This window comes from Cylas formicarius, unplaced genomic scaffold, assembly GCF_029955315.1.
Source record: "Cylas formicarius isolate icCylForm1 unplaced genomic scaffold, icCylForm1.1 PGA_scaffold_10__41_contigs__length_53128322, whole genome shotgun sequence".
Lineage (NCBI taxonomy): Eukaryota > Metazoa > Arthropoda > Insecta > Coleoptera > Brentidae > Cylas > Cylas formicarius.
In genome coordinates, this window is record NW_026844214.1 from 36,387,062 (window position 1) to 36,413,328 (window position 26,267).

The 26,267-nt window shown below is 31.8% G+C and overlaps 5 protein-coding genes and 1 long non-coding RNA gene across 7 annotated transcripts; 3 read left to right on the forward strand and 3 right to left on the reverse strand.

Annotated features, from left to right (window-relative positions):
• Positions 1-3,555: 3,555 nt before the first annotated feature.
• LOC132708228 (uncharacterized) lies at positions 3,556-4,304 on the forward strand. Its single transcript, XM_060680404.1, has 2 exons — positions 3,556-3,616; positions 4,001-4,304. Exons 1-2 carry the CDS (start codon positions 3,599-3,601, stop codon positions 4,238-4,240), a joined length of 258 nt encoding a protein of 85 aa, XP_060536387.1. The 5' UTR covers positions 3,556-3,598; the 3' UTR covers positions 4,241-4,304.
• A 767-nt stretch (positions 4,305-5,071) lies between these two features.
• Positions 5,072-8,268, reverse strand: LOC132699329 (facilitated trehalose transporter Tret1-like). 2 transcript variants are annotated; one of them, XM_060665991.1, is made up of 3 exons: positions 8,186-8,268; positions 7,465-7,666; positions 5,072-6,542 (listed from the first exon to the last, which is right to left on the reverse strand). In XM_060665991.1, exons 2-3 carry the CDS (start codon positions 7,532-7,534, stop codon positions 5,182-5,184), a joined length of 1,431 nt encoding a protein of 476 aa, XP_060521974.1. In that variant the 5' UTR covers positions 7,535-7,666; positions 8,186-8,268; the 3' UTR covers positions 5,072-5,181. The 2 variants fall into 2 exon arrangements, with proteins under 2 accessions (XP_060521974.1, XP_060521963.1); XM_060665980.1 differs by having other exon boundaries at positions 8,086-8,246.
• A 1,596-nt stretch (positions 8,269-9,864) lies between these two features.
• LOC132699395 (uncharacterized) lies at positions 9,865-11,118 on the reverse strand. The gene is made up of 2 exons (XM_060666109.1): positions 11,095-11,118; positions 9,865-10,314 (listed from the first exon to the last, which is right to left on the reverse strand). Exons 1-2 carry the CDS (start codon positions 11,116-11,118, stop codon positions 9,865-9,867), a joined length of 474 nt encoding a protein of 157 aa, XP_060522092.1.
• Positions 11,119-14,453: 3,335 nt separating this feature from the next.
• On the forward strand, positions 14,454-15,989 carry LOC132707967 (keratin-associated protein 19-2-like). The gene is made up of 3 exons (XM_060680007.1): positions 14,454-14,608; positions 15,018-15,175; positions 15,789-15,989. Exons 1-3 carry the CDS (start codon positions 14,600-14,602, stop codon positions 15,943-15,945), a joined length of 324 nt encoding a protein of 107 aa, XP_060535990.1. The 5' UTR covers positions 14,454-14,599; the 3' UTR covers positions 15,946-15,989.
• Positions 15,990-17,256: 1,267 nt separating this feature from the next.
• LOC132695801 (uncharacterized) lies at positions 17,257-19,108 on the forward strand. The gene is made up of 2 exons (XR_009617884.1): positions 17,257-17,442; positions 18,860-19,108. It is a non-coding gene; the product is annotated as an uncharacterized LOC132695801 (long non-coding RNA).
• Positions 19,109-21,211: 2,103 nt separating this feature from the next.
• Positions 21,212-22,051, reverse strand: LOC132695797 (major prion protein 1-like). Its single transcript, XM_060660268.1, has 3 exons — positions 21,926-22,051; positions 21,553-21,677; positions 21,212-21,447 (listed from the first exon to the last, which is right to left on the reverse strand). Exons 1-3 carry the CDS (start codon positions 21,932-21,934, stop codon positions 21,294-21,296), a joined length of 288 nt encoding a protein of 95 aa, XP_060516251.1. The 5' UTR covers positions 21,935-22,051; the 3' UTR covers positions 21,212-21,293.
• Positions 22,052-26,267: the final 4,216 nt, after the last annotated feature.

The window sequence follows — 26,267 nt, forward strand, 5'->3', positions numbered from 1 at the left end:
TACATATTGCATCTTTAAAAAATTGTGATAAAGGACAAGGATGTAATAAATAAAAATAATATAACTTCCCTTGAACTTGTCTGTGAACTTTCGTACACAAACCAGTTTCGTTTTTTTTTATGGGAATTTACGTATAATCAATCTATTATTAACCCGGTGGCAGGCATACTGATTGTACCTTTTCGGTGTCATTAAGAGTATAATCAACTTATAAGGCAGGCAAAGTTCGTTTTATTAATTGACGCTTTGGAAAAGCTTTAATTTTATTTTCATTTTATTTTCAACTAATAATCAACGGCCAATCACATCACAATTTTTTCTAAACATATTTTTGATTTATCAGGATACTAATGTGTAGTCTCAACATCAGACTTCAATTTCAAATATCTATAATAAATTGGCACTGACGCGACTATTCAATCAATTATTCAATATATTTATCTCCCATTTTGATTTGGTAGTTTCAAACTTAGAGTTATTAAATAATATTGTCAGGGTTTAATATCTCCCAACAATTCGGAATTTTCTATAACTAAATTGTCAACACCATGGACTTTTTTAAAAATGTAATCCAACTTGTTTACGTTAGATGTTTACCTATCATTAACATAAAATAATAAATATGATTTTGGGAAATACCGCTGAGGTATCCACAATAGGTCTGAAAAACTTTTAACGAATTGTTCAAATTTGCATATAAAATTAGAACAAATGACGACGTATTTTGTTGAAGATATATGTTAAATATATTTGCTGCTATCCTTATTGAAAAATTTAGTATACATTGATTCCGGGGATATATCAGAGACCCCGATTCGAAAGTTGTTTAACGATGTGAAAATAGTGGAATTTAAGACAACAGGATGATGACGAGTACAAATCGAGTGAGTACTGTTATACTTGGACCTGAAATATTGTGTTTTTACAACCAGTGATTAACTTTTTCTACTGTTTATTACTCCAAAACCACAGCTCTTTATAGAACACCTTGCCGAGCAGATCCTTACCCGCAACCATCCAGGACCATCCTAGGAAATTATCTAAATAAACTAACAAGCGGGATATAAGTATGTTTTCAATCTTTTTCGCCGAGCAATTCTTGAAACATGTAGATAAAAAAATTAGTACAAAATAACAATTTATTACGTTCTATTTCATTACATTTCTACAAAGTGTCATTATTAATATACAAAATATTAAATATGATAATACTAAAGTATGAGCCACTTAAAAAATCGTCATTATCGCTACTGTCGCCTAGTTCAATGATCAACTCCGCCACTAATCGTTCCCGATAAATATTTTTTCTTTTATTACTCGTTTTTCACAATTATATCAGCTTTATACTGATATTTTAGCTACCTCTTGCCAAATTACGTTTATGGTACTATTACTAAATTTTGGTGCAGTGTTATTTCTAATAAGCGCCCAGATCAAATCACCTCAATCGGGATTCAAACTTAACTGTAAGATAAATAGAGTACAGGTACTTATCCTTACCCTTTGAACTATCGAGAATCGTTACGGTCCATCTCAGGCAAGACCTACTTAATCCCGAATAAACATCTGTTCTAATGGTTTTTACCACGGTCCTGCGAAGGTCTGCGGTTAAGGTACTGTAAAATACTTAAAACGTCAAAGCAATTAATGCACTATATTTTTGGTTGTACAATAAAATATTTCTTATCTACCATTTTCCCGAGTGGTGATTTGAACGTTATGGATTACAAAATCGTCGCTTAAAATTACACTCCGATATCAAATTTATTAACGGCTATTATATAGTTATTTGGAACTACTCCAAAATAGGTTGTCCAAGCAATAAAATTAAAATAATACTTAATTGTTCAAAGAAACTTCCATAGGCTACTGTAATACTTTTTTCGCTAATCATCCTTCTTCAGAGCTTGACTGAAACGTCAGTAAGTTCGACTCAGCAATCCAGAAGTTAAGTCAAAAGTAAAATATAACTTCTTAAAGCTTGTAAGAACTTGGACATAATCTGTAACGACAAATTTTGATTTCGATTAACTTTGCAATATTTAAAAAATAAAGATACAAAATATTTTATGGAATTCTCATTTTCAATCAAAAAATATAAGCTGGAAAAAGTTAGTGGTATAATTGTGGTTTTTAACTAAGTTTCTGATCGAATTTACCTTTTGGTTCCAATGTTCACATCAACATAATATTCTGCTCCACCGCAAACTACAACTTTTTAATAATTAAGTCGGAGATTTATGGAACTGAACAATTCGAGTTATGTACTCTGGTGAGGGAGACTAACTTCAATCTTTGTAGTGTATTCTAATTGTGGCAGTCGTAGTTACGTTGGCGGGTATAGGAATGTCGACTCCAAAACCACATTTTGGTTATGAATATGGATATCCGCCACCGCCACCCCCTCCCTACTTTCTGAGGAGACCTGGATGGAGAGGATATGGATGTTGTCCGCGTAGATGGGGAGGACCGTTTAGAGGTTTCTGTTCTGGAGGATTCGGATTGATCGGAATTGGTGTCATTGGGGCAGGAACATTCTATGGAAAATGATCTATGTAAATAAAATTAAAACTATGTAGATTGTGTTTTTGTTCACATTACCCAAATATACAAATCGCCTCGCAAATGCAAATATAAATGTGACAAGAAATGCAGAATATGATAGAATTTTAGGAGTCTGCAACTGACATGATGATCTGAGATATTAATAAATCGTAGTGATATTTAAAGAAATTGACAAAAGCATTCCTAGAAAGGGAAATTTTCAATAAAAATCACTACAAATTTTAATGAAACTTGTTTAGTACAGTATATTCTTCTTAAGATTAAGATGTAACCCATGTTGCAAAACATAAAAACTTAGATTTACTAATCCATTATAGTGTCAACAAATCCAATTCATTTTATTGGCTCTGAATCCTACAAAACTCTGTATTCTGTCTATTGTGAAGATTGATAAAAGTTTCTGGAAATATTTAAAAATTGTTCGCCTTTACTTTCAAATATCAACTAATGTAAATCAAAACAAGCAAATGCATAATTTATACCTAAATAAGAGTAGAAAATCTGACCACGTCACTGAATTTTATGTAAACGAAATTTTGCAGCGACCATTGCAACCAGACGTTATTACAAACGGGACTGATTTTTTACTCTAACGAAGTATCTATGGGACCAGCACTAGAATTTAAATGAAAATAAGGCGATTAAAGGAAACATTCCATTAGTTTCAAAAATAAATTCGATATCTTGCAGAAGTGGCAATAAACTTTTAATCAGGGATCGATTATACGCGAAATAAAATTCCAATTCAAATAAGGCGGTCTTAAAAAAAATGAAGAGCGGTCATTAGATTACCGGTTATTATTTTTTGTCTATAATTATTGAAGAGCAACGCTGATGACGAGAATTCTTATAACAATTTTGACAGTTTTTTATGGAATCTCCGCAGTAGTATTTTGATATCCTCCTTTGCCGCAGGTTATTTTGACTACTCGGATCCTGTACCTATATAATGGCTGTATTAAGTATCGTTCGGTAGTTTCGAATGAGCTTTTGGTTAAAATTACTGATCAAATTTGTTTCTCAAAATTTCAAGATGTCGAAATATTTTCAAGTAAGTTTGAGTTTTTTATTATTATCGAGTCTTTTTATTTTCAATTATTTTCTTAATAATTTCTAATTTTCAATTAGTCTTGTAATAGATTTTTTACAAAATAAAAATGGTCTTGATATATATAATTTAATAATTTTCTGAAGAAAATTTATAATTAAATGTAAAAGTTAAAAACAAATTTCAATTTTGGAATGAGTTGTTAATAACAGGAGCAAAGAGTCTTATGTAAGTTTTGATATAAATACTTTTGGTTAGTTTTGTTTTAATGCTTTAGTCCATTGAGTCCTTATATAGTAGCTCTGTGTGTACAAAGATGTTCTGTTGTTTCTTTTAGTGCATTTCTAATAAATTTTAATTAATTTAAATATATTTTTAATGTTTCAGATTTTGTTAGTTATAGTATTTGTTTCCATCATGACACTTTGCGACATGGTCCAAGCAGAACCTCAATGGGGTGGTAGAGGATTCGGTGGAGGGTTCGGCCGAGGTGGATTTGGAGGTCGCGGATTTGGTGGAGGATTTGGCGGTGGTTTTGGTGGTGGATTTGGTCGCGGAGGTGGTTTTGGCGGTGGATTTGGCAGAGGAGGTGGTTTCGGACGACCTGGATTTGGATGGGGCAAATAATATTGAAATCAAACATATCAAATAATCACGTACTGTAAAATCGTATTTTTAGAAATTCCTTGGCTGTAACATTAGTTAATAAAAAGTTTCAAAAACATATTTGTTGCATTCTTGTGCATTCCTGTCGGTGTCGAATATTAAACTTTAAATTGTAAATAATTTCGGCAACAAAAACAATTGATCTATGTAATTGTTACGTTGGCCGCCCGGCGATTTCCAGCGATATGCATTATAAGCGATATATCAATCAATAATACGTAACAAAACAAAATTCGTTTTTAATGTTTAAATTTGTTTATTTTATCCACTAATCTGATCTTAGGGAATAAATAAAACGAACCTTTTTTATAGAATTAGTAAAAATTTTATTTTACATGTTCAGTGTTTAAGGTACTTCACACCATTATTTTGAATGACAGAAACTAAATATTATTCAACACTAAAATACTCAATTATACAGGGATCAAGCATATCATAAGTATCTCTTTAAAACTTAAGCTTCGTTACTCACGGTCGCTTGCCACTTTAGTCACGGATGGCGACTGAAATGGCGGTTAGATAAGCTACTTAAAAGTGAATAACTGTGACAAATATAATAACAACTTCAATATATTTTTCCCGCCTGTACTAATCACTGGATATTACAAAAATCTTTGCACAATTTTTTAAGGACAGGAATTTCCTTTCGCATTTTTTAAAAGATCACTATAGATCAACGATTCTTTTGATTTATTTAATAATACGAAAATACGAATGGACATAAAATTTCCCAATAGTTAGAACTTTAATAGTGATCATTCTGTATACTACAAATCTAACAATAAAACACAGTTTCCCAATCCACATTTATTAAAAAAATACACTTTGATTTCTATTTAATCACGTGATCCCTCGAGTAGGATATATATAGTGTGCGTTGTGTCGTGTGTGTCGTTTGAATTTTATGCCTCCACTTCCGTCGTTTGTTGTTCTCCGTTTTCCTTTTTGCCCCTAAGCAGATGCTGAATTTCTTCCAACGTTTTCCCTTTGGTTTCGGGCACAAAAAATATCGTAAAAAGTACCACGAAAAAGCTACATCCAGAAAACACATAGAATGGAATGTGATTACCGTAAGCCGCATGAAGGGAGGTATAAATCTCCAAGGACAAGATGGAAAAGATTACGTACATCGAATCCGCTATGGTCATGCCCACAGCCTTTACGTTTGTTGGAAATATTTCAGAAGTGACAACGATAGGAACTATTCCCAAACCGAACTTGAATACGGCAGCATAAAACATCACAGCGACGACAGGGACCCAACTAACGTTTGCAACGTTTCGACCACTTGTCAATAAGTTGAAATAAACTGCGATGACCAGCAACGAGAATCCAGCTAAGGTTGCGGAAATTGTGAGAAGAACTTTCCTACCGTATTTGTCCATTACTAGAGATGCACTTCCAGCTGCGAGGAACATTAGACATGAGAAAATAATAGCCGCATATGAAGTGTCTATGTACGTGGATCCTGCTTCATTTAGAATTAAGTGCAAGTTCATCAGCAGGACACTGATGCCGCTCAAATGCTGGAACCCATTTAACACCGTCATGATAATTAGGCCTTTTCTGTTGCTCGGTACTAGAAGAAGATCCTGGGGCCTCCCCTTCTCCGACTTTTGCCGTCGTACTCCCTGGGATATTTCCTCGAGTTCTTTTTCAATTTCCTCGGGCCTCACATTATTCCGTAGCCTCTTTAGCGACGATTGAGCCTTTTCGGATTGATTTTTAAATATCAAATAATACGGCGATTCGGGCATAAAAATAAAAGTTACGAGTTCGATGGAAACCAAGCTACCTCCTAGTATGCTTGGTGCGTAATAAGGCACAAACGGTGCTACGGTGTATATTAATATAATACCGAACAACATCATCAGGTAAATAATACTAGACAAAAACCCTCGTATTTTCGGATGAGATATTTCCGCTATGTACATGGGGGCAGCTACGAAAGCCATATCACCCGCCATACCAGCGAAGAACCTGGCAACATACAAGTATGTCATATTTTTCGCGATCCCAATCACAATCCATACGACCAGCGAGACGAATGACGCAAGCAACATTGAGTTCTTCCTTCCGATTTTGTCAACGAAGTAAATCGTCAACGGCAATCCGCAAAATGCTCCCGCCATTAATACGGTTTCTAACCATTCACATTCATGGAGAGTCGTTTCGAAAGGTCGTTTAGCCTCGTCCAATAATATCGGGATGATTGGCGAGGTCCATCCATAGTGCATCCCATCCGATATGGCAATCAATGTTCCTGCAATAATTTGTTATGAAAATTTGCGACGAAAACTTGAACGGGTCAAGAACCTACAGGGCTGCAGTTTAATAGGATATTATACAACAAGTTTTGTAAACCGCATTTTGGTTACGTTCAATAAACTAGGGACTGACAAAATTCATCAACGTGTGTCATCCTATTGTTTTTCTATCATCATTATTTTTTGGGCATTTTAGAGGAAAGAGTGGAAAAATTATTATTATACTTATATACTTATTATAATTATATCTACTGATATATGTTTTCAATTTATCCTTGTGCTAGAATAACAGAATTTACTAAATCAAATATTTAGAAGGTCTCAAGGCATGGCGTTTTTTTTTTGCAAATATTTGTCTACAGATTTGTATCGTGCTTTTTATATGTTATTTTATATAAAATTGTTTAAATAAATTTATACATTTTAACTAACACATATTAACTATGACTTATTAATTAATTCAAAAATAAAGTAAATTATTATTTCTCAAAAATCCACATTATCCTTAAATAAAATAAAAAAAAAATATAATTTTTAAATTTAAAAAAATACAACAGTCTGATAACTTTTTTTCCTGCTCCATTTACTTTTATACAGGGTGTTCATTAAGAACGTATAGCAGAACTTGAATAATTGATTGAGTAGTAGTGAAAGTGGAAAAAATTGTCACAATTATACAAGAAACAACAGTAAATATAAATACAAATAATTAATTTTCTCTTGAAAATGTAATATATATATATATATATATATATATATATATATATATATATATATATATATATATATATATATATATATATATATATATATATATATATATATATATTACAACATTCCATAAAGTGGGGCTACATTACCCCTTGTTCTTCTTCAGATATATACTTCTAAATATACTTACTTTACTTAGACACTTACCTGAAATTACAGCGACCAATTGCGAACCAGTGCCCTCAAAAGTAGATTTAAGATTATAATTTGACGCCATTCTCACTACTTTTGTTTAAATTTTATTACGACTTTTATTCAAATTGACTTCTAGGTAAAAAACTAATTTTGGTAGGAATATGTACTGCACCTTGTATCACTAGCTGGTAAGTACGGCTCGCTTTTGAGGACCCTGTCGGAATAAACTATACTCAGTGCATCTACTTTCAAATAATTGTTTATAATACTGTTCTTTTTGGCAAATTCAATTAAATCAATTTTAAGCTCTTAGTTGTCACAAAGTTGACAAGGGATCCAGTGTGTATTATTGCTAAGAATATTATTACTTCGTGGAATCAATACATTGAACAACATTCGATATTGAAGAAATAATATTGATTCCATCAAAAGTAATTTTAATGAAGTTACTGAGTGTGCGGCAAACCTAAACAATCACTTATTTAATAATACAAATGCGGCCACTAGTTAAGCTTGCTAAAATTAAATAAACGTTTATTCAGTGTGGCTAGTATTTTAAACGCTTGTTATCATTACATTACATCGTGTTGACGTATCTTTAAAAATATAACCCAATATCTACCGGTAACTCACTTTTTGTCAAAATTAATGCTGGTCTAGTGCAAATTGCACCATACAAAATAGTTTTTTTACTTAGAGTTACAAATTTATTTAATTAAATGCATAGGTATACCTTTTTACTCGAATTTGTATTACAAGAGAACAAAATTTATAGTCGTTGACCTATAGGAGCCTAATCGATTGTTTCACGATTTTGCGCACAACGGCTTCCGATTGCGTTGGAAAAACTGTTAGTCCGGTGGAAGAGAGAATAAAATAAAGTTAATAATCGCCAGACAAATAAGCCTGCTATCGCATAGGTGTTTCACAGATAATTAATGAAGATAATAATAGCTAATCACTTGGTTTGGATGGTCAAGGATTTCAATACTTTTATGTGTATAGATTTGTGCGTATATAAGGAGGATTTTAATTCTTCTCGTATGTTGTTGCGCAGTAAAGTTTAATTATAAAAAGTTTACCACTAAAAATTTTTGTATCAGTAACAAGAATTGTTTGTTGGATATTTTTTCTGTATGCCAGACAGATTATCAATAACTGAAAACAATTGAAAAAGTTGTAAAAATGTTAGTAAAAATTCCTGAAATCTCTGGTATGTTGACTTGCTTTGGTTCTTATTGAATACTAACATTAATTGTCTTAGTGTTACTGAAAACAACTATTTTATGATTTTTTTGCCGGACTATTTAATTTCTCGGCCCGAATCTAAAGTCCTTGAAGCCTAATAATCTGTATGAAACCATCAATTTCCCTCTGGTGTCGTACCGGTTGCAGATATATTTGGTTCTTTAATTTTTATGCTTTCTAAAGGTTGTTGCCGTAAAACCAGAAAAGGAAATATAGATAAATTCTTAGAAATATGTATGTTTCTAATCTAAATTTTGCAGTGCGACAAGAATGGGTAGCAAAACTTTAAGAAAATAACTCTTACACCGTTAAATAACATGTTATGATGAACATTGTGGTTTATTGCCCAAAAAAGCCGACTAAAACCAACGAAAACCGTAATGCATACCTAGACTAATATCTAGAAAATTGGTAAAGGACTAGTCTAGCCCACTATTCAAATTTAAATCTGACTAATGCGGAATTACCTACCAAAAAGGTTTGTAAATCATAAAATTGTGTTTGCGTTAAACAAACTTAATAGCAACTCTTTTAACAGAGCCTCGAGATATTTGTAAACCAAGTTAGCACAATATAATATTTTATATAAAAACAAAAACTGTTTAGATCACGTCCATATAGTTTTGAGATTTTCAGACTAATTAATATCCTCGTAACCGTCAGCAAGTTGTAGTGATACTCATTAATAATATTGAACATGATTGTAACTAGACAGGTATGCAAAATTATTCTTTTACAGTTTGATAATATATCTGCAGCATAGAGTTAAATGATGTCGAAATAGGGAATATTAATTAAATCCTTTAATTTTTATTTTTTATATATTTTATATTTCTTGTGATTTTCACACTGTTTGCGACAATACAGTCAAACGAAGCTACTCTGTTATTTCATGGTTTGGAGCGTAGTGATTCTACCTTCCTCACTCAACTTATTCAGAAAATTTTCGAACATATTTTAATAATATAAATGCTAAAATTTATTAAATTTGGAATTAGTGTTACTTTTCTTCAGGTGCTAATTTAAGCAAGGAAAGTTTAGATTAGTTTACACTTTTCATAATGATAGTTTTTGTTTGCTATAAATCTTAACTCGCTTCTACTTTAGAAATAAATGTGATACTTATTGTTAAATGGATTTTATATAAATTGTGTCTATATATTTTTAGGCGTTTGTTTTGACCTGTTCCGTTTTTTTGGCTACGTTTCTATACGCTGAAAGCGCTCCAAGTCCACAAGGTGGTGGAGGATTTGGGGCAGGTTTTGGTGGAGGATCAGGAGGTGGTGGATTCGGTGGTGGCGGTGGCCTAGGACATGGAGGAGGCGGTTTAGGAGGCAGAGATGGTTTTGGGGGCGGCGGTGGTGGAGGCGGATTTGGTGGAGGCGGTGGCAGCCTCGGAAGAGGAGGAGGATTCGGTCGAGGAGGAATTGGAAGTGGTCGTGGTGGAGGAGGTGGATTCGGAGGTGGTGGAGGTGGTTTCGGTGGAGGTGGTGGATTTGGAAGAGGAGGAGGTGGAAGTTTGGGAGGTGCAGGATTTGGAGGAGGCGGCGGGAGAGGATTCGGAAAATGAAAGCTGTAGTGTCTTGCGATTATGTTACAATTTGGTATAATACTCTAATGTGTGCAATAAATCGTAATAACTTTAATTCAACTTATTTGGTTTAAGACGATTTTAATAGTTATAGGTAATTATAAATGTGGTAAAGACAAAATTAGTAAATTACACAAACAATAACGCATCTACTTATTGATTAACATTACACACAGATTTTATAAAATTTAGTAAGAGAGTGTTATTCTTGCTATTAGAGCCAACACGAAAAAGTATTCAAGAAAATCTATGATAATATTAATATTAAAAGAAGTAAGAGAACTGAAAAAATCTAATTTGGCTATACAAAAAAATAAACAATAACAATGTGTACATTAACTCTGTCAAACTAAGTTATTGAATTAATTAAATTTAATTAATTTAAATTAAATAAATTAGAAAAAATAAAATTAAATAAACAGAACTTAAGTCTAGTTTAAGACGTATGTAGACATGGTTTATACGCTGTAAATATTGTTTTATTTTTAGATGAATCCAAGTAAACAACACCATCTTCGTTAATTATTTCTGTCAATGAGCAAATAAAAATCCCAAACTAGTAAAAGTATCAAAATATAGTAAATGCGATTGCAAGTTCTGCAAGATGTGCGTAGTACTTTCTTCGTTTGAAATGAAACGCGTATCAGTATTAATAGAAATCCCTTATTTGAATCTGCGTATGTTTATAACTAACCTAATGTTTTATTAAATCATTTAGGACTTCAGAAAACTACTTCCAACTGTTTCAACAAGTAAACGTTGCTAGTGTTATACATTATAAACGAAAATTAATTTTTACATACAGGCTGTTCTACCGTGGACGTCATAGATTGCATAACTATAACTATGAAAATATAGGATTTTATTAAAATGAACATGGATCTTCCGGCCATACCGGAGATGGGTATCAACTTGCTTATTTTAAATTAAACTTCCAATTCCCCGAAATTCTTGGACATGTTCCATGTCCCTATTGCAGTTTTTTCGCTTTAGATGGATTTAGGGCGCGGAGCTCGGTTTAAACAAATATTTGCCAAAACAACTGTTCGTGGAACCTTCCACACTGACTGAACTTCGTTGCAAGTATTTGGTTTCGAGATTGTACAAACAAGACATTATGGGCGGAATATTTATTCGTACCCGTTTTACAGATATTGAATAAATTTGCAAAGTTCGCTTTTTATGTAGTTCAACATCCTTTAAAATTTAAACCAATGCAGCAATTATCGCAAATGAATGATTCATTTGGAAGGAATATTTAACAGAAATAATTGACGTTCTTGTACAAGGTGGAGCAAATTGTACACTTTTAAAGGGAAACTTCTCTCTCCAAAGGAGATAGACGAAAACTAATGTCAGTGTTTCAAATTCTATTTTCACAAAAATTGTAATGGTAAAAAAATATGTAACGAAATCAACAGGAACTAACATTATATGAACTTTAAAAGAACACATACGTGCCACAGTACCAAAAAACTGCATGGTGCAAGTGGTTCCTGTAAAAATTCAACCGAGTACGCGTTCCATGTTGATTCAACTTTATTTGAAAGGTTAAACTAAAACTCAGTTCACAATTTGGCAACTATCCAGACGAAATCACTTTCTGTATTGCGATAGCACCTTCCGCGACCTACCACAAAGTTCACAACTTTTTTCTCAAAAAAAAAAAAAAATCGAATAAAATATCAAGTGTGCTATACTTTTGGAAAGGATTTTCAATTCTCGCCTATTATTCAACAATGTACAAGGTGTCCCATATAAAAAGTTCATTTGTTACTTGATAACTTATAAAATATTAATTTTTTTATTCTCACAGCTTTAGTAGTTTTTAGTTTTATTTTCTTTTGTTTTGTTTCGTGAATTTATTCATGCCAATATTTGTTCATAATTTTCTAATATTTCTCTTAAATTGCAAGTGCTGTGTGCGAGGAATAGAAACACAGCAACAGACAAGACGAAACTACATAAAATATATTTCGCAATTTGGGCGAAATGTCACATTTGTATTTAAAGTGATATTTGGATATTGGGATATGAGGAATTGCAGAATTGTGAGAGAAAAATAAAATAGTTTGCATTGTGCAGTGTTTGTGTTTGCGAAAGATTATCCTTATTTTTATTCTGACGAAGGAAATTTTCCGAAATATTGGAAAAATAAGAAATTAATTTCCTTTAAACCCAGTCCCAAGCCCAATATTCTCCTTCATAACCAAAGAGAGCATATATCCTCTGAGCTGACAAAATACTGCTTATTAAATGACTAGAAACTTAGAAACACGTTTTTTAATCGTTGCTAAAACATACCGCATATGCCATAAAGCAATAATTGGAAAATCAATTTGCCCCTAGAAGAAAAGTGTTTCTACCACATTTTTCAAAGGACGCTAAATGAAGGACTATAAAACATGTCGCTGCGGTCTTGGGGGTTTTTTGCCAGGTTGTTGTACCCGAGAAAAATACGCTAGTCATTATTACTTGCGGCGAAGGAGTACGTTTCAAGGTGAATCGGAATTCAGCTTAGTAATTGTGTGACTCTTTTAAACCCTGTAATTACCAACCTCGAGAAAATAACGACTTCATTTTTAATTTAATGTTGGATATCGAAACATTACGCTTAATGGTGCAATAAAATTTATCAAAATATGCAAATCTAACTTTGAATGAATGATTGTGTCAGTATTTTCTAAATAATAAAAATTTAGTAATTTTCTTTACTATTACATAGGATCCTTTATACATAACCTCTTCACCAACAAAAAGTTTAAATGGGGCCAGGCAAATCAAAATTATTCTCAAGAAAAGATATAACGATTAACAATTTTTGGAATGCAGGTTTTTGGTATTTAAAAGCATCTTATAGAATTCGAATTTCTCGCCAACGAAAACAGTTGTTGCTCTACAGCATTAGTTTTGGTTAGTTAGAAGCCTTATCTTGATTTTATGTGCGAGCGACTACGTTACTTTACACCCTTAATCACGTATACTGTACTTTTAGTGTTTTATTTTCCTCAGCTGAAAGTTATAGCCTCCAAAAAAATTGTTTAAAAGTTTTTCCATAACCTCAATATTTAAGTTTGTTATTCTAAAAAAAATTAACTATGGTCCAAAATGGTTGTGCTGTTAAAATTAATTTTAGTAATTTCCATTTATTTCTAAATTATTCAATGATAAAATTAAAAAAAAGTTCTAATATAAGCATCACATTAAAAGTTAGCAAAATGAATCAAAAAGAATTTTAAATATTGTACGAAAAATTTGAACTAAATTGTAATTGTGCTAAAACAACTGGCGTAGAAACCAACATTCTTTTTAAAAAAAGAGTTCGCATGAGTATGGGCATGGTTAAAGCTGTTGTTTATAGGTAAATACATCAATTTTTTTTCATTGAATATTTAAACCTTTAAAAATAGTTTATGTAATAAAAGTATAAAACGTCTTTCGTGTAGAATTTCGAGATTATTAGGTGATATGGATGCATTTTGGGAAGAAACGTAAAACATTCGTTTACAAAAAAATATTTAAAAAAAATAATATTTATTGCTATCCAAAATTAACCATGTAGTATAGTTTGATAATGTAAATAAGTTGAAATTTGTCTAAATTTTTTCAAATTTCTTCCTAAAAATGAAAACTTTATTTTTATTGCGTATCGTTCTTGTTTATTAACATGTTGTTTTTTTTTAATTTTTGAACACCAATTTCTATCAAACTTGTATAGCACTATATCCAAATTTAGCATTTTATTGTAAAAGATAATATAAAAATTTTTGTTTAGACATTTTTATAAGAAACCAAGACATATTTCAGAATATATTTTAGTATATTCACAAAAATATGGATGTATAGTAGCAGAAAATCTCTCCCACAATGTCCCAATTAAATATACCTGAGAACCGAAGATTTTTCGTGAAACACCAAATTTTGTGTATTCTACACCCACTTCCTTAAATTTCATGTAACTTTTGTCATTGGCATTAAGGTAAAGCGAAACGAGTCGACATATTTTCGGTCGTGACCTTAACAAATTCCGCGACAATATAACAAAATGAACATTTTTATTGTTTCTGGTTTTTGCGCGCAAAGGGGTATACAAGATGACCTCTAAATTTACTGCTTTCGTTGTTTTGTTTTTTTAGTTATGCTGATTATTGGAAGAATGAATCAAATTCGTTACACGGCACCGAAGAGCTCAAACCTTCCGAATGGGATTACCACCTATATATAAAGAGGAAGCTGTCGGGGCATCAAATAGTTCAAAGAACTGTCTTAAAGTGTTCAGGTTATTGGATTGCAACCATTTTGCTGAAAATGATAAAGGTAAACAACATTTTCAGATTAAATTTCAACGCCCAAGCATTTATTTTATATATTGCTAATAAAGTTATTTCGTGCCCTTAAGGTATATTTTTGTACAATATCCAAATATAATATTATTAACTACAGGTAACAGTTCTGCAGGTAGAATTGAAAATTTAAATCCATTAATGAATAGTTCAAGAAATATTATTTGTTTTTCAGTTTTCCTGACATTTTGGATATATTTTAATTTTTTGTATATTTCAATTTTTTACTTAACATTTCTCGACATTTTTTTGGTAGCTTCATGTTTTTCCTCCAGTGTTTTTATACCATTTAGGGTGGTTAATTTAAATAAAATAGCATCAGATCTTGCTTCCCAATGAATTTATTTGTAGCAACCTCTGTTCCTAGTTAACGCGTATTTCAGGAAATAGTTTTTTTGGCAATTTTCGCTGTTACGTTAAGCAGCGCAATTCCCGTTGAAGATGTCCCCTCAGCAAATGCCCCACCGGTTCCCGTAGAAAGCGACGCAAAACCCAGCGAAAGTGAAGGCGATTTGGCGGGAGCAGAAAGTGCATGGGGAGGGTAAGTTTTGGCATCAGCTATTTTATTTATTCTTCGTCCTTAAATAATTGCAATGTATTATAATAGAAACGAACATTTGAGTCTGTGTAAAAAGAAAATAATTATAGAGTCATTTTCTCAATAATATGATAATGTTAATAATAAATAAAGATTTATTAATTCAATAAAATAGCGTGATTGCAATCCAGTCAACAATTACAGCTGATAGAGGCAGGTGCCATTGAGACAACTCCAAGATTTGAAAAGATGTTGATTCTCTAAGTGTATTAATCCACTTTGTTCTGTGTGCAGATCTAAAATTTGATTTTTTGGTTTTAAATGGCACCTGAAAACTGCTTCATATACTAGCGAATATAAGTAATTCTCTTCAAACCCCTAATCCGCAAAAATCGTAGCGAGTGTTACTTTTTACAAGACTCAAGTGTTTTATATAGTTTTTGATCAGATTTTGTTTTTGGTATAATTTTCTACTTTTTTAAAAGTTTCCATTAAAATGAAATCGCGGTATATACCTAAAAAACTTTAAAAAAATAGACGGCTTACAAAAACAAAAACAAAAGGTAAAAGGAAAAAGGATGTAGAAATAGAAAGCATATGTACTTTCTGTTTACAGATATGGCCGTAGATTTGGTGGATATGGAGGATGGGGTGGTGGATATGGCGGATGGGGACGCGGATACGGTGGTGGATATGGAAGAGGATACGGCGGATGGGGTGGTGGATACGGCGGATGGGGATACAGAGGAGGCTGGGGCGGATATTGGGGCTAAAAATACAAATATATTTCAATAAGTTCAGCGTTTACATATCATTGTGCCAGTTTTTCATATAAAATTAAATTTGAAATTCATTGATATAAACTGTGTTTTAGTACCTATTTCTGGTAATTGCTTCCATTCATACAGTACGACAGCATGTTGCTGTATCATTACTACAAAAATAACAATATTGCTAAAATTGTTTCTCGAAAGCAATTTAGTTAGACAATATAATGTACAATTAAATCTTGTGTGACGTGTTATAGGAAATTTTAACAGAAAAACCACTTTCATGACCTCACAAAACCAAAGGTACATTGTGTTTGCGTCAAATTTAAGCAAAATAATAGTTATTATTTATTACATCTGTAAAGAATCGTTATCAATGCACATTCATCTAAAGCAAAGTGTTAAAAATCATTAGCAATAAGCAGTAAATTAAATGCAGTGGCGTATTCCAAATTCGTATTCCCAATTCAAAGTTTTGTAAAGTGTAATAATTAGAACATATCATCAAGTGAATAATATTAACAACACTAATTAAATATTAGGTGGCAGCTGGTGCCACCTAATATTTAATTAGAAAATTTATAATTCTTGGAATACAATAACTTATAAACTACCCAACCTGTCAAGCGGCGCGATGAAAGTGTCAAATTATTTCAGAAGAGGGTTGAACATTTGAAAATATAGCCACATCACAGAGATCAAAACTTCAATTAAATCACAACTATACCACAAAAACTTAATAGACATTAAAGATGTACGTTGCAAATAGTTTGCTGCTAATGACTTCTAGTTCTCTCTTATCAGCAGCAGCAGATGATATAATCAGTTGGCTTAGTTTATATCAAAGAGATTGAATGTAAAATAGGTGTTAACCGGCAAAACAGTATTTTAGTAAATTTTGATTGTAATTTTTGTATTGCACATTCGTTTTTTGCACTAAAATCTTAAGAAAGTTATTATTATATATGCGGTTTAAACGAAATAATTATTTTTGATTCAAACTATTTTAATTGATTTTTTATGGTTATGGCACATATTTTCCAGTCATCTTGGGCACTTCACTGTGTTGGGACTTTTGTTACTTTTTTACATGTATTCTTTTAAAAAAATCTGTTACAAAAAAATTAAAGGAAAGAAATATATTGTATTAAGTTTATTATTGTATAGGTGAAGTACCTCATGTTACTTGTTAGTGTACAACAAATTCAAAACGTCGATTAAGTTTTTGAGGTTAATAGTTTTAAATTTTAGTCTTCATTGACTAAAAATGTGCCCATTTAACTCTGTTATCTTGTGATCATTGGTTTAAAATAATTTCTTCCCTGTGTAAAATATCGGACGGCGCCGATAATGCGAATTCCGTAAAGGGGAAAATTAGGATATCCTGTTATGAGCTTTTGAGATTCTCTTATAAATAGGAAAATCCTATCTCATATTTAGTTCATTGAGAAGTTCACTCATCTCGTAGTAACCAACGCAATGATGTTCAACACAAAAATGGTGAGTTTTTAATTGGTGTGACAGTATTAAGTTATTTAAGAAAAAAACAACCAGCGAGCATTTTAAAATCAAACGAGTACAGCAACGCTAATCAGAGAAAAATTCAAAAAGTAGTTCTATTAATATTCAAAATATTTTATTCTATTTCAAGGAATCCTGGTAGTGGTGAGGAAATGCACACATCAGGTGATTTTTGGTTAGATATAGATACAGGTAAAGACAATTCATGATTTGTAGATTCCGCAAATTTCGTTCGTTCGTTGCTAACATGCGACTTAAGAAAACAGACAGATAGACCAGTTAAATGTTTTCTAGTCTCTCTCTAGTCATTCAAAAAAAAATGTTTCAGCTAAAAGCTATCTTTTGGACTCAAGATATCACGACATAAAAGGTAAACAGTTACAATTAAAATTTTACAACGCGGAAGTCAACTTTGTGAGTATTAAACTTTAATTTTATTAACATTTGGTAAAAACATATTCTTTCACATTATAACAAGTAGTGTGTCTAACTGACCAAGAATTTCTTAATTCAAGTTCTATTACTGTTGTTGTATTCCAAAGTTTTGTTTCTGTTTAACCTTATTAAATATAAATCCTGGTGTGCTATATTTTTAATCAAACAAAAAATAATAGAAAATAAAAAAAGATAATACATAATATATTAAAAAATAAAGTTAGAATCAGTCATATTTCTAATTGGGAATTGTTAATCGTAAAAGTATTGACAAATTGATACTTTACAATTTTGAGTTCAACTTAACACAATTTTTTTTTTATTTAAAAAAACCAATAGATCATATTTTAAGAAATAGCAATACGTTTACGAATTAAGAAATTATCTGATGGATGTGATCTGTTGGCTAATCAGGCTATAAATTATAAATCCAAAGAAAAACATTTGACTAAATTTCCATTTGTGCGGATATCTTCGGATGTATTATCGATTAAATTTGTTAACGCCACTTTATTTACTAGTTTGATTTATCGCTGGCATTGTATACTATACTTTTTCTAAGACCATTGGTTTTTGGGTACATTTTTGCAAAACAGCACGAATTCTTACATTTGTTACGTGACTTGTAACGTGCTGTTAGGACTAACAAAATCTTAGGTCAAAGTACCGGGAACGTCTGAAGTGGTTAAAAGCTGACCCCTTAAAGTCACAGTTTGCACACTCTTGATCAGGGCATAATTGGGTATTTTAGAGTATGGAATAGACAAAATATATTAGGAAATTTTAATGAATGTTGTACCCTTAATTACTTAAAAGTAAATGAGCTTCACGTAACAATTAATTTTAACTTGTATTAAGAGTATAAGAGTATTTAGTGTATATGACTATGAAATGTTTGTCCTATATTTTTAGTCAATGTTCCAGTGGTAAAAACATTAAACATTATTTTACTCTGTTGCAGATTTTTATCACATTTGTTCTGATGGTGACCCTATTTGGATTAGGCATATCTTCTCCTCACTTTGACGGCAACATTTTGGACAATGATCCCTCTGCGTATATCGCGGAAAATCAGCAATTTGAGAAAAGCATCAAGAAAAAATTAGGAGGCGGCAAGAAATGTGGCTAGAATAATTCACATATTCATTTTCGTAGGCGATTTTCTTGACTACTAAATTGTCCATAAACGTGTTTTATTGCAGCATAACAATTGTTTTATTTATTGACACTTTATTGCTTTGTTATTTTCTATCAATAATTAAATTCAAAACATGTTAAAGGATATCTAGATTTAACATTAACATTAACGATGTAGCCAAACTGTATAACAATTTTGCTTTAGTTTCTTATTTAGCTTTTCACTCCACTTTCCATATGGACCGCTGTTGTTTACAATATACTTATTTATTGTGAATCGATCTCTAATTAAAACAAACGAAAAAATATAATGAAAAGACGTTCGAAGCGCCTATGTAATTAAAAAATTCCGAGAGGTCAACAAACAACAAACAAAAACCTGGCCGTCATATAGGTAGCCGGGGAAATCCGAGTCGCTCACTGTGTTTGCCATTTTTCGCCATTCATGTTGATCAAACTTTAAGTTGTTAGCAAGTCTTTAATGTAAATAAAATAATTAACGGCGGTGACTTTCGCAACAGTTATCGAATATTTAAAAGTCCATATGAATTGGGGTGGTGTTGATTTTAGAAAACAAAAGTGTTTTGATCAAAATCAGAGAAAAGCAACACCAAGTTCATCAAATTCCTCTTTTCAACAGGATCTATGATAATCCTTCGTATATATTTCCTATTTTAATTTGGAGCAAACGAAATATGCATAGTTATTTATTACTTGGTTCTTGCCTTTTGTTTAACCGCTAGTTTTGATCAGCTCTGGCACTAGGGGAGAAAACATCTTAAACTGTTTCAAATATCTATCTATATAGGGGGAATGATGGGTAATAATTTACTGTTGACGAATAATTTTACCATATTCTTTTGATTATTACGTCAAGCTATGCGTAAAGCGAAACCAATTTTTTTAACAGGTGGTAACAAAACTGACTTTAAGTATTGACGCATGTTTAAAATAAATTGAATTGGCATGTATACAAAAATATTTATTTATTATCAATCTAACACAAGAGGCAATCAAGTTAAAAAATAAATTATTTTAACGACCCCATCCCCCTCCTCGTTTCCCGCCATGTCCCCAACCGCCGCCATGCCCGCCATTTCCCCATCCTCCTCCACCTCGATTACCTCCATGTCCCCATCCTCCACCGTGATGACCGCCTCCGTGGCCCCAGCCACTAAAACATTTCCGAAATCTGCATCACATACGTCATAAGAAAATTCCAAATCCAATTTTACCACATTTTTCTAATTTTCATCACTATTAATATCCATTTTATACCTCTTAGCTTCCGCCACCTCCAACTCTTCTCCTTCACTTGGTGATATTGGTATTCCTTTAACGATATCATTTTTTTGGTCCTTCGCAGCAGGTAAGGCCAAAGAAAATGCCAAGAAAAGAATGGCAATTATGACAACTTCCTTAAATTTAAACCAATTACATTTATTTTGCTAAACATCCAACATTATGTGGACTAGGAAAGTAAAATGAAGTATTTTTAAAATTTGCCTTACTTTCTTGTTATATTATTATTTTCAATACGAAATCCCAGTTTTAAAAAGTTTTAATTCCAAAGACATCTTAAATTGTATAGAAATAGAAAAATTCGAAATAATAGTGCATATATTTCCTCTGCTTAAGCGTTTACGCTTTTAATTTCACAAAATAAAGTCCTACCTTAATCATTTTCACAAATTTCTTAAGTTCACTAAACCAGAATCAACATTGGCAGCATCTTTATATAGACTGCATTTTTTCTTTTTTGTTTACATCGCATGCAGTTTTAAAAGCTGGTTCTCTTCTTAGGCCGCCTGGGTAATATCTTTGGAATTTGTTTTCTTGTACCATATCGCATATTCGCAATTTTTTATTTTGATAAATTTAGTAAAGCCAACTAAGTTTACATTTCTGGTTGATATGCGATTTTTAATTTTTGTTCACCGACCTTTGCAGCGTAATTTTCTCTGATACAAATTTGATATTACTTGATATATATTTTCTATGTTGCTATTTTTATGATTCAAGTGTTTGTAGTTAAGGGATGATTTGGAATTTTCGTTAACACAATTTATGTTAGAGTCTGAGTTTAAAGTGTGATCACCTGGACTATTAAATTTAAAAGGAATCAAACTAATATGTACTATATCAATGTGCAGTGGATTGTCGAAATACCCAAAAATTTTACATGAATACGAGTAATCTATTTTTCGCAATAATTAAAATAAATATAATTTTAATATGTTAAATAAAGCTACACAAAATTAACGTCCCCAACCGCCGCCGCCGTGGTGTCCTCCTCCGTGACCCCATCCGCCTCCATGATGGCCTCCTCCATGCCCCCAATGGCCTCCACCATGGCCCCACCCTCCACCTCCGTGGCCCCATCCGCCTCCACGGTGGCCGCCTCCATAACCCCTGGCAAGTAAAAGTGATAGAAATTAGAAATACCCCTTAAATTAATACTACGACTGATTTCATTAAATATTAATTTCGGATTTAAATAATTTCGTGCGTAATTACCCTCTGGATTCTGCTACGTTCAATTCTTCTCCACTTTCTACACCTGCAGAATCTGCTGTTTCTTTTTTTTCCAAAGGTACAGCTGTCGTGAATGCCACCAAGAATACGGCAAGAAGAAATAATTCCTATAAACAAATTAGTAGCGTGAAGTATTAACGAATTCCAAAAAACAAGTAATAATGTATACAAGGATATAAACGCATTTTCTATTTAAGATTTCTTAAAAAGTTTTCTTCCGTATTCCAATGTATTACAAGTTTTCCATTTAAGATATTTGTAAACTCGCCACAAAGATATTAATTTTTATCAATTCCTAAAATTGTTCTTATCCAGACCGCTGCCAAATTACTTACACATCATATAGCAGTCTTACCTTGATCATTTTCACTCGTTTTTATTAAACCAAACAATATCGTGAAATGTACTTCAACCATTACGTTTATTGGCTTTTATATACGTACCCCTTTACAAAGAAAAAATACGGTCAGGCGGAAATGAAAAGAGAGGGAAACTGGGACAGCCAATGACGATGTGCACAACTATAATGGAATAAATGAGATTTCCTTCGAATTTGTTTACAAAAATTTAAATATGTTTTTTACCTAAACTTAAATATTTTAAACACGGGTGCCTAAATATTAATCATAAATTAGTATAACCTCCAAATTAATAATAATATTCGATTAGTAAACATATCAACGTCTAAGAACGTATTTATATAAAAACTGAAAAGGTTATATTTTGAACAAATAATGATTCTTGCTATTCGTTTGAAGTAAACAACGTCTCACGCAAACTATTTTTTAAAAATATTTGCCATGCGACATAATAATAATATACGTAGTTGTCACATTTTCAATATTCGTATTCTTTAAGTTTAATATGACAAATTAAAGGCTGTTTAGTTTTTGGACCAGTATAAATAAAACTTTTTTCTACTGAGCTTACCATATTTTTCGCTCAAGATATATGCGGCTAATTTTATTTATTCGGATTTAACAGCCAACTTTAGCTTAATAATTTAAGTTAAAGGAGACGGTCGTAATTTTCAATGCCTATTTGAACTATTGAAATTTATCTTTTCTAAGTAAAATGCGTTGGTTTTCGAGATGGATAACTACAAAACTCGTTATAACAATTATTCAATCCGATTGATTTCAAAATTTTCTTTGAATTCCTTATTCACCACAGTGACCAATGATGAATAAAATGTTGCAAGTTTATTTAACAGTTCAGGAGAATAAACGGTTTTTGCACAGTTGTGTTCCACCATTTTTGTTTTGTCTTTTTAAAATTAGAAACTCACATAAGTTTATTTATTTATTTATTATATTTATTTGATTATATTTGTCAAAATCACGCGTTTCATAGTTCACGCCATTGAATTTCTTATATGCTGATGATACTTTAAGAAACAAAAGAAAAGAAAATGATGAAAATAAATATGGGAGGATGTAGTGAACCTTTTAATGTGGGTTTTTAAATCTTAAAACAAATAAAAATTAAGGTTCTTATTGCGGTGGGTGAACGTTATTATTTTAAATGCAAAAATTGAATAGAATATTCAATTATTTGTTGGGGAAGAAGTTTATTTTGGATCAACAAAAGCATGATAATTTTTATCAGACAATTTAGGAATAAATCCAGTGATACAGGAGTGTTGCTCTTTCAATGGGAGAAGAATGTTGCATGATGGTTCAGTCTTTCTTTTAATACTGCATTTTTTTGAAGGTACTGTGAGAACAACTTATTTTATATTAAAAACCAGTTTATTGCCAGCAGCAAGCGATTTTCTAATTTCATCTGGTAACCTATTAATCACGTACCAATGTAGCATGTAGTATTGTGACCCTAACGTGTCAAAGACGTTTTTGTTATGTCCCTAAGTATTTCAGAAAACTAACTTGTTATTAAACATAGAAATTCCACGGATAACCTAAACGTTCCCTAGATCGAGAATACTATAGTTCTACGACAACAGAATATTATTGTAATTTTCCTTTGGTTCAATCGGTATAATTTCAAGACGCCACGTGCGTACGTGCGTATTAAACGGAAAATACAGATATTTCTGCAGGACTGCGAATTCTCGTACAGCACAAACTTAGGGAATCCCACTGATAAAAGTGGCTAAACGACTAACCGTTCTTCTGTTATGGAAAGTACGGCCTTAATATGCAAATAATATCCTTATGTACCAGTTTTACTAAGAATTTACGGCAAACAACTTTTGCCTTTGTCTAATTATTTATAAAATGTCCTCGGCCATTTTTGGTCAAGTTAAATACGCAGAAAATGTTTATCACTCAGAAAATATGTTAATCTGCAGGACTCTGAATGAAACATTTCGCTGTTTACAAGATTTTTGACAAGGATATTGCTGCCTACCATTGAGAATCCCCTTCAAAGAAGAAAAAACAAAATATTTCAACACTTTATAAAGTTATGAAAAAAATAATTGAAAATTTTCAATTTAATTTGGAACTTGATATATTCTTACTCTTTTAACGCATTTTTGTTATTATGATTTTCATAAATTCGATATGTCAACTCAAAAGTTCATTTTCAAATAAATACTTTTAATATATATATATATATATATATATATATATATATATATATATATATATATATATATATATATATATATATATATATATATATATATATATATATATATATATATATATATATATAAAACACTTCGAACACACGGAGCGCGAGCATTGAAGATGCCAAGTGAGATTTTGGCGAAACGTCTGCAGGATTCCAGTCGGATGCAGGATTTGCAGGATTCCAGTCGGAGTTCAACGAGCGAACGGATGATATCCCGGAATATAGTGTCATCACATTTTTCCATCCGCGAATCAATACGTGAGAATATATATATATATATATATATATATATATATATATATATATATATATATATATATATATATATATATATATATATATATATATATATATATATATATATATATATATATATATACTGACAAAGTACAAATTCTTTGATGTCACAGGTTAGAGTATTTTAAAATTTCTTACAAAAACTTTCTTTCATTATCTGTCGAGCGATATGAATGTGCCCAAATTCTTGTGTTACAAAATACTAGAATATAATAAAGGATGTTCCTATTCTCAAGGTTTTCGTATATATTTAGTATACCTTTCCTTATCATCAATAAATTCGGTGATTCCAATAAAATATTAGACTGCAATTAAGCCACAATTAGGACTCATGACCGTAGACAATGATCCGCCTGTATTTAACTAATTTTGTCGCCGTGGGTATCTGGAGATCGGAGTTATTTTTGCCTTTTTCGGTCTACACCAGGTAGTCGGACGTATGGCCACGGCCGGCTATCCTTGAACTTGACCGTCACAACAAAATATCGCTTTTCTATTTTTTCAGTGTAATTAATGAACACTTTCAAAACGAAACAGCAACAAGCAAATGTCTAAGTAAAGATTATGTGGTCAGTCACCTAGCAATAAAAATAAGTTAATAAAAAATAAACCCAAATGCTTCGTGGAATTCCCCCGTAGGTATACCGAATTTGCTAGGTCGTTTCAAATGTTTAAAATTAAACGAATATGGTCAATCGCTTTTAAGTGTGAATGAATCTGTTCTCAGAAATTGTATATATAAATAGGCTTCGAAAATCTTAAATTGTAATTAAAGATGGATTTGTATATATTTCGTTTATTATTTATTAAAATCATTTTTACCAATAATTTATTAACCACTAAGTTTTTGCAGTGGTTTAAATAGTTTTTTTTTGTTCTGACTTTACTGTATTGCGCTGTAAGTGCTTTGCTGGAATGTTTCATCTTACATATACAGGGTCATGCATTAGTGCGTCGGGCATTCATAGCGTCCTTATTTACAACAGTAGAAAAAGAAGTCACTTCAACCGTTGTAGGATGGGGTTGATACATATTTTAAAAATATTTTTAAATATAATGCGGGTGGTCAAAAAGTGGGACGACATAAAATATATATTTTTAAATGTATACCCTAAATTTTTGGCACACTTGGTACTCTTTCTTATGTGCCAAAATATTTTCTTATTTGCTTTGATATTTTAGAAGCAATAAGTAAAAAAAAAGAAAAGAACGTTTTGCACCCTTGGAAACATTAGAAAAAAATCTTGTTAGATCTGTTTTATTCTCGCTAAATAGTGTGAACCAGCAGTTTTGCTAACAGCTACTGAAATTCATAACATAAGGCATGCGTGGGGAAAGAAGATGAAATTACTGAAAGGTCAGCTCTGCGAATTTTGAAAATGCATCGTTATCATGCATATTATATCCAGCTACAACAGCCTATAAGTGAAAATGACTTTCAGTACAGGGTACAATTTTTCGAGTGGGCTCGAGCACGTCTACAAGAAAATCCGCGTTTGTTTATGTCGGTGTTATTTACTGAGGCGACATTTCACAACAACCGGTGCGTAAACAAACACAATTTTCCAGGAATCTTTTGTGAAATGCTGGCAGTCAATTTGGTCTACAAACGTTTGGGGAGGAGTGATTGGTGGTAATGCGATCGGCCTCATTTTTTTGACGGCCCCATACCGGTCAAATTTATCTTGAATTCTTGAGAAACGATTTATTTTATTCTTGCTACTTTACCACCAAATATACTGGCACAAATGTGGCTTCAAAAGGAACGACTAACAAACGCATTGGCGACAATTACACAAGTG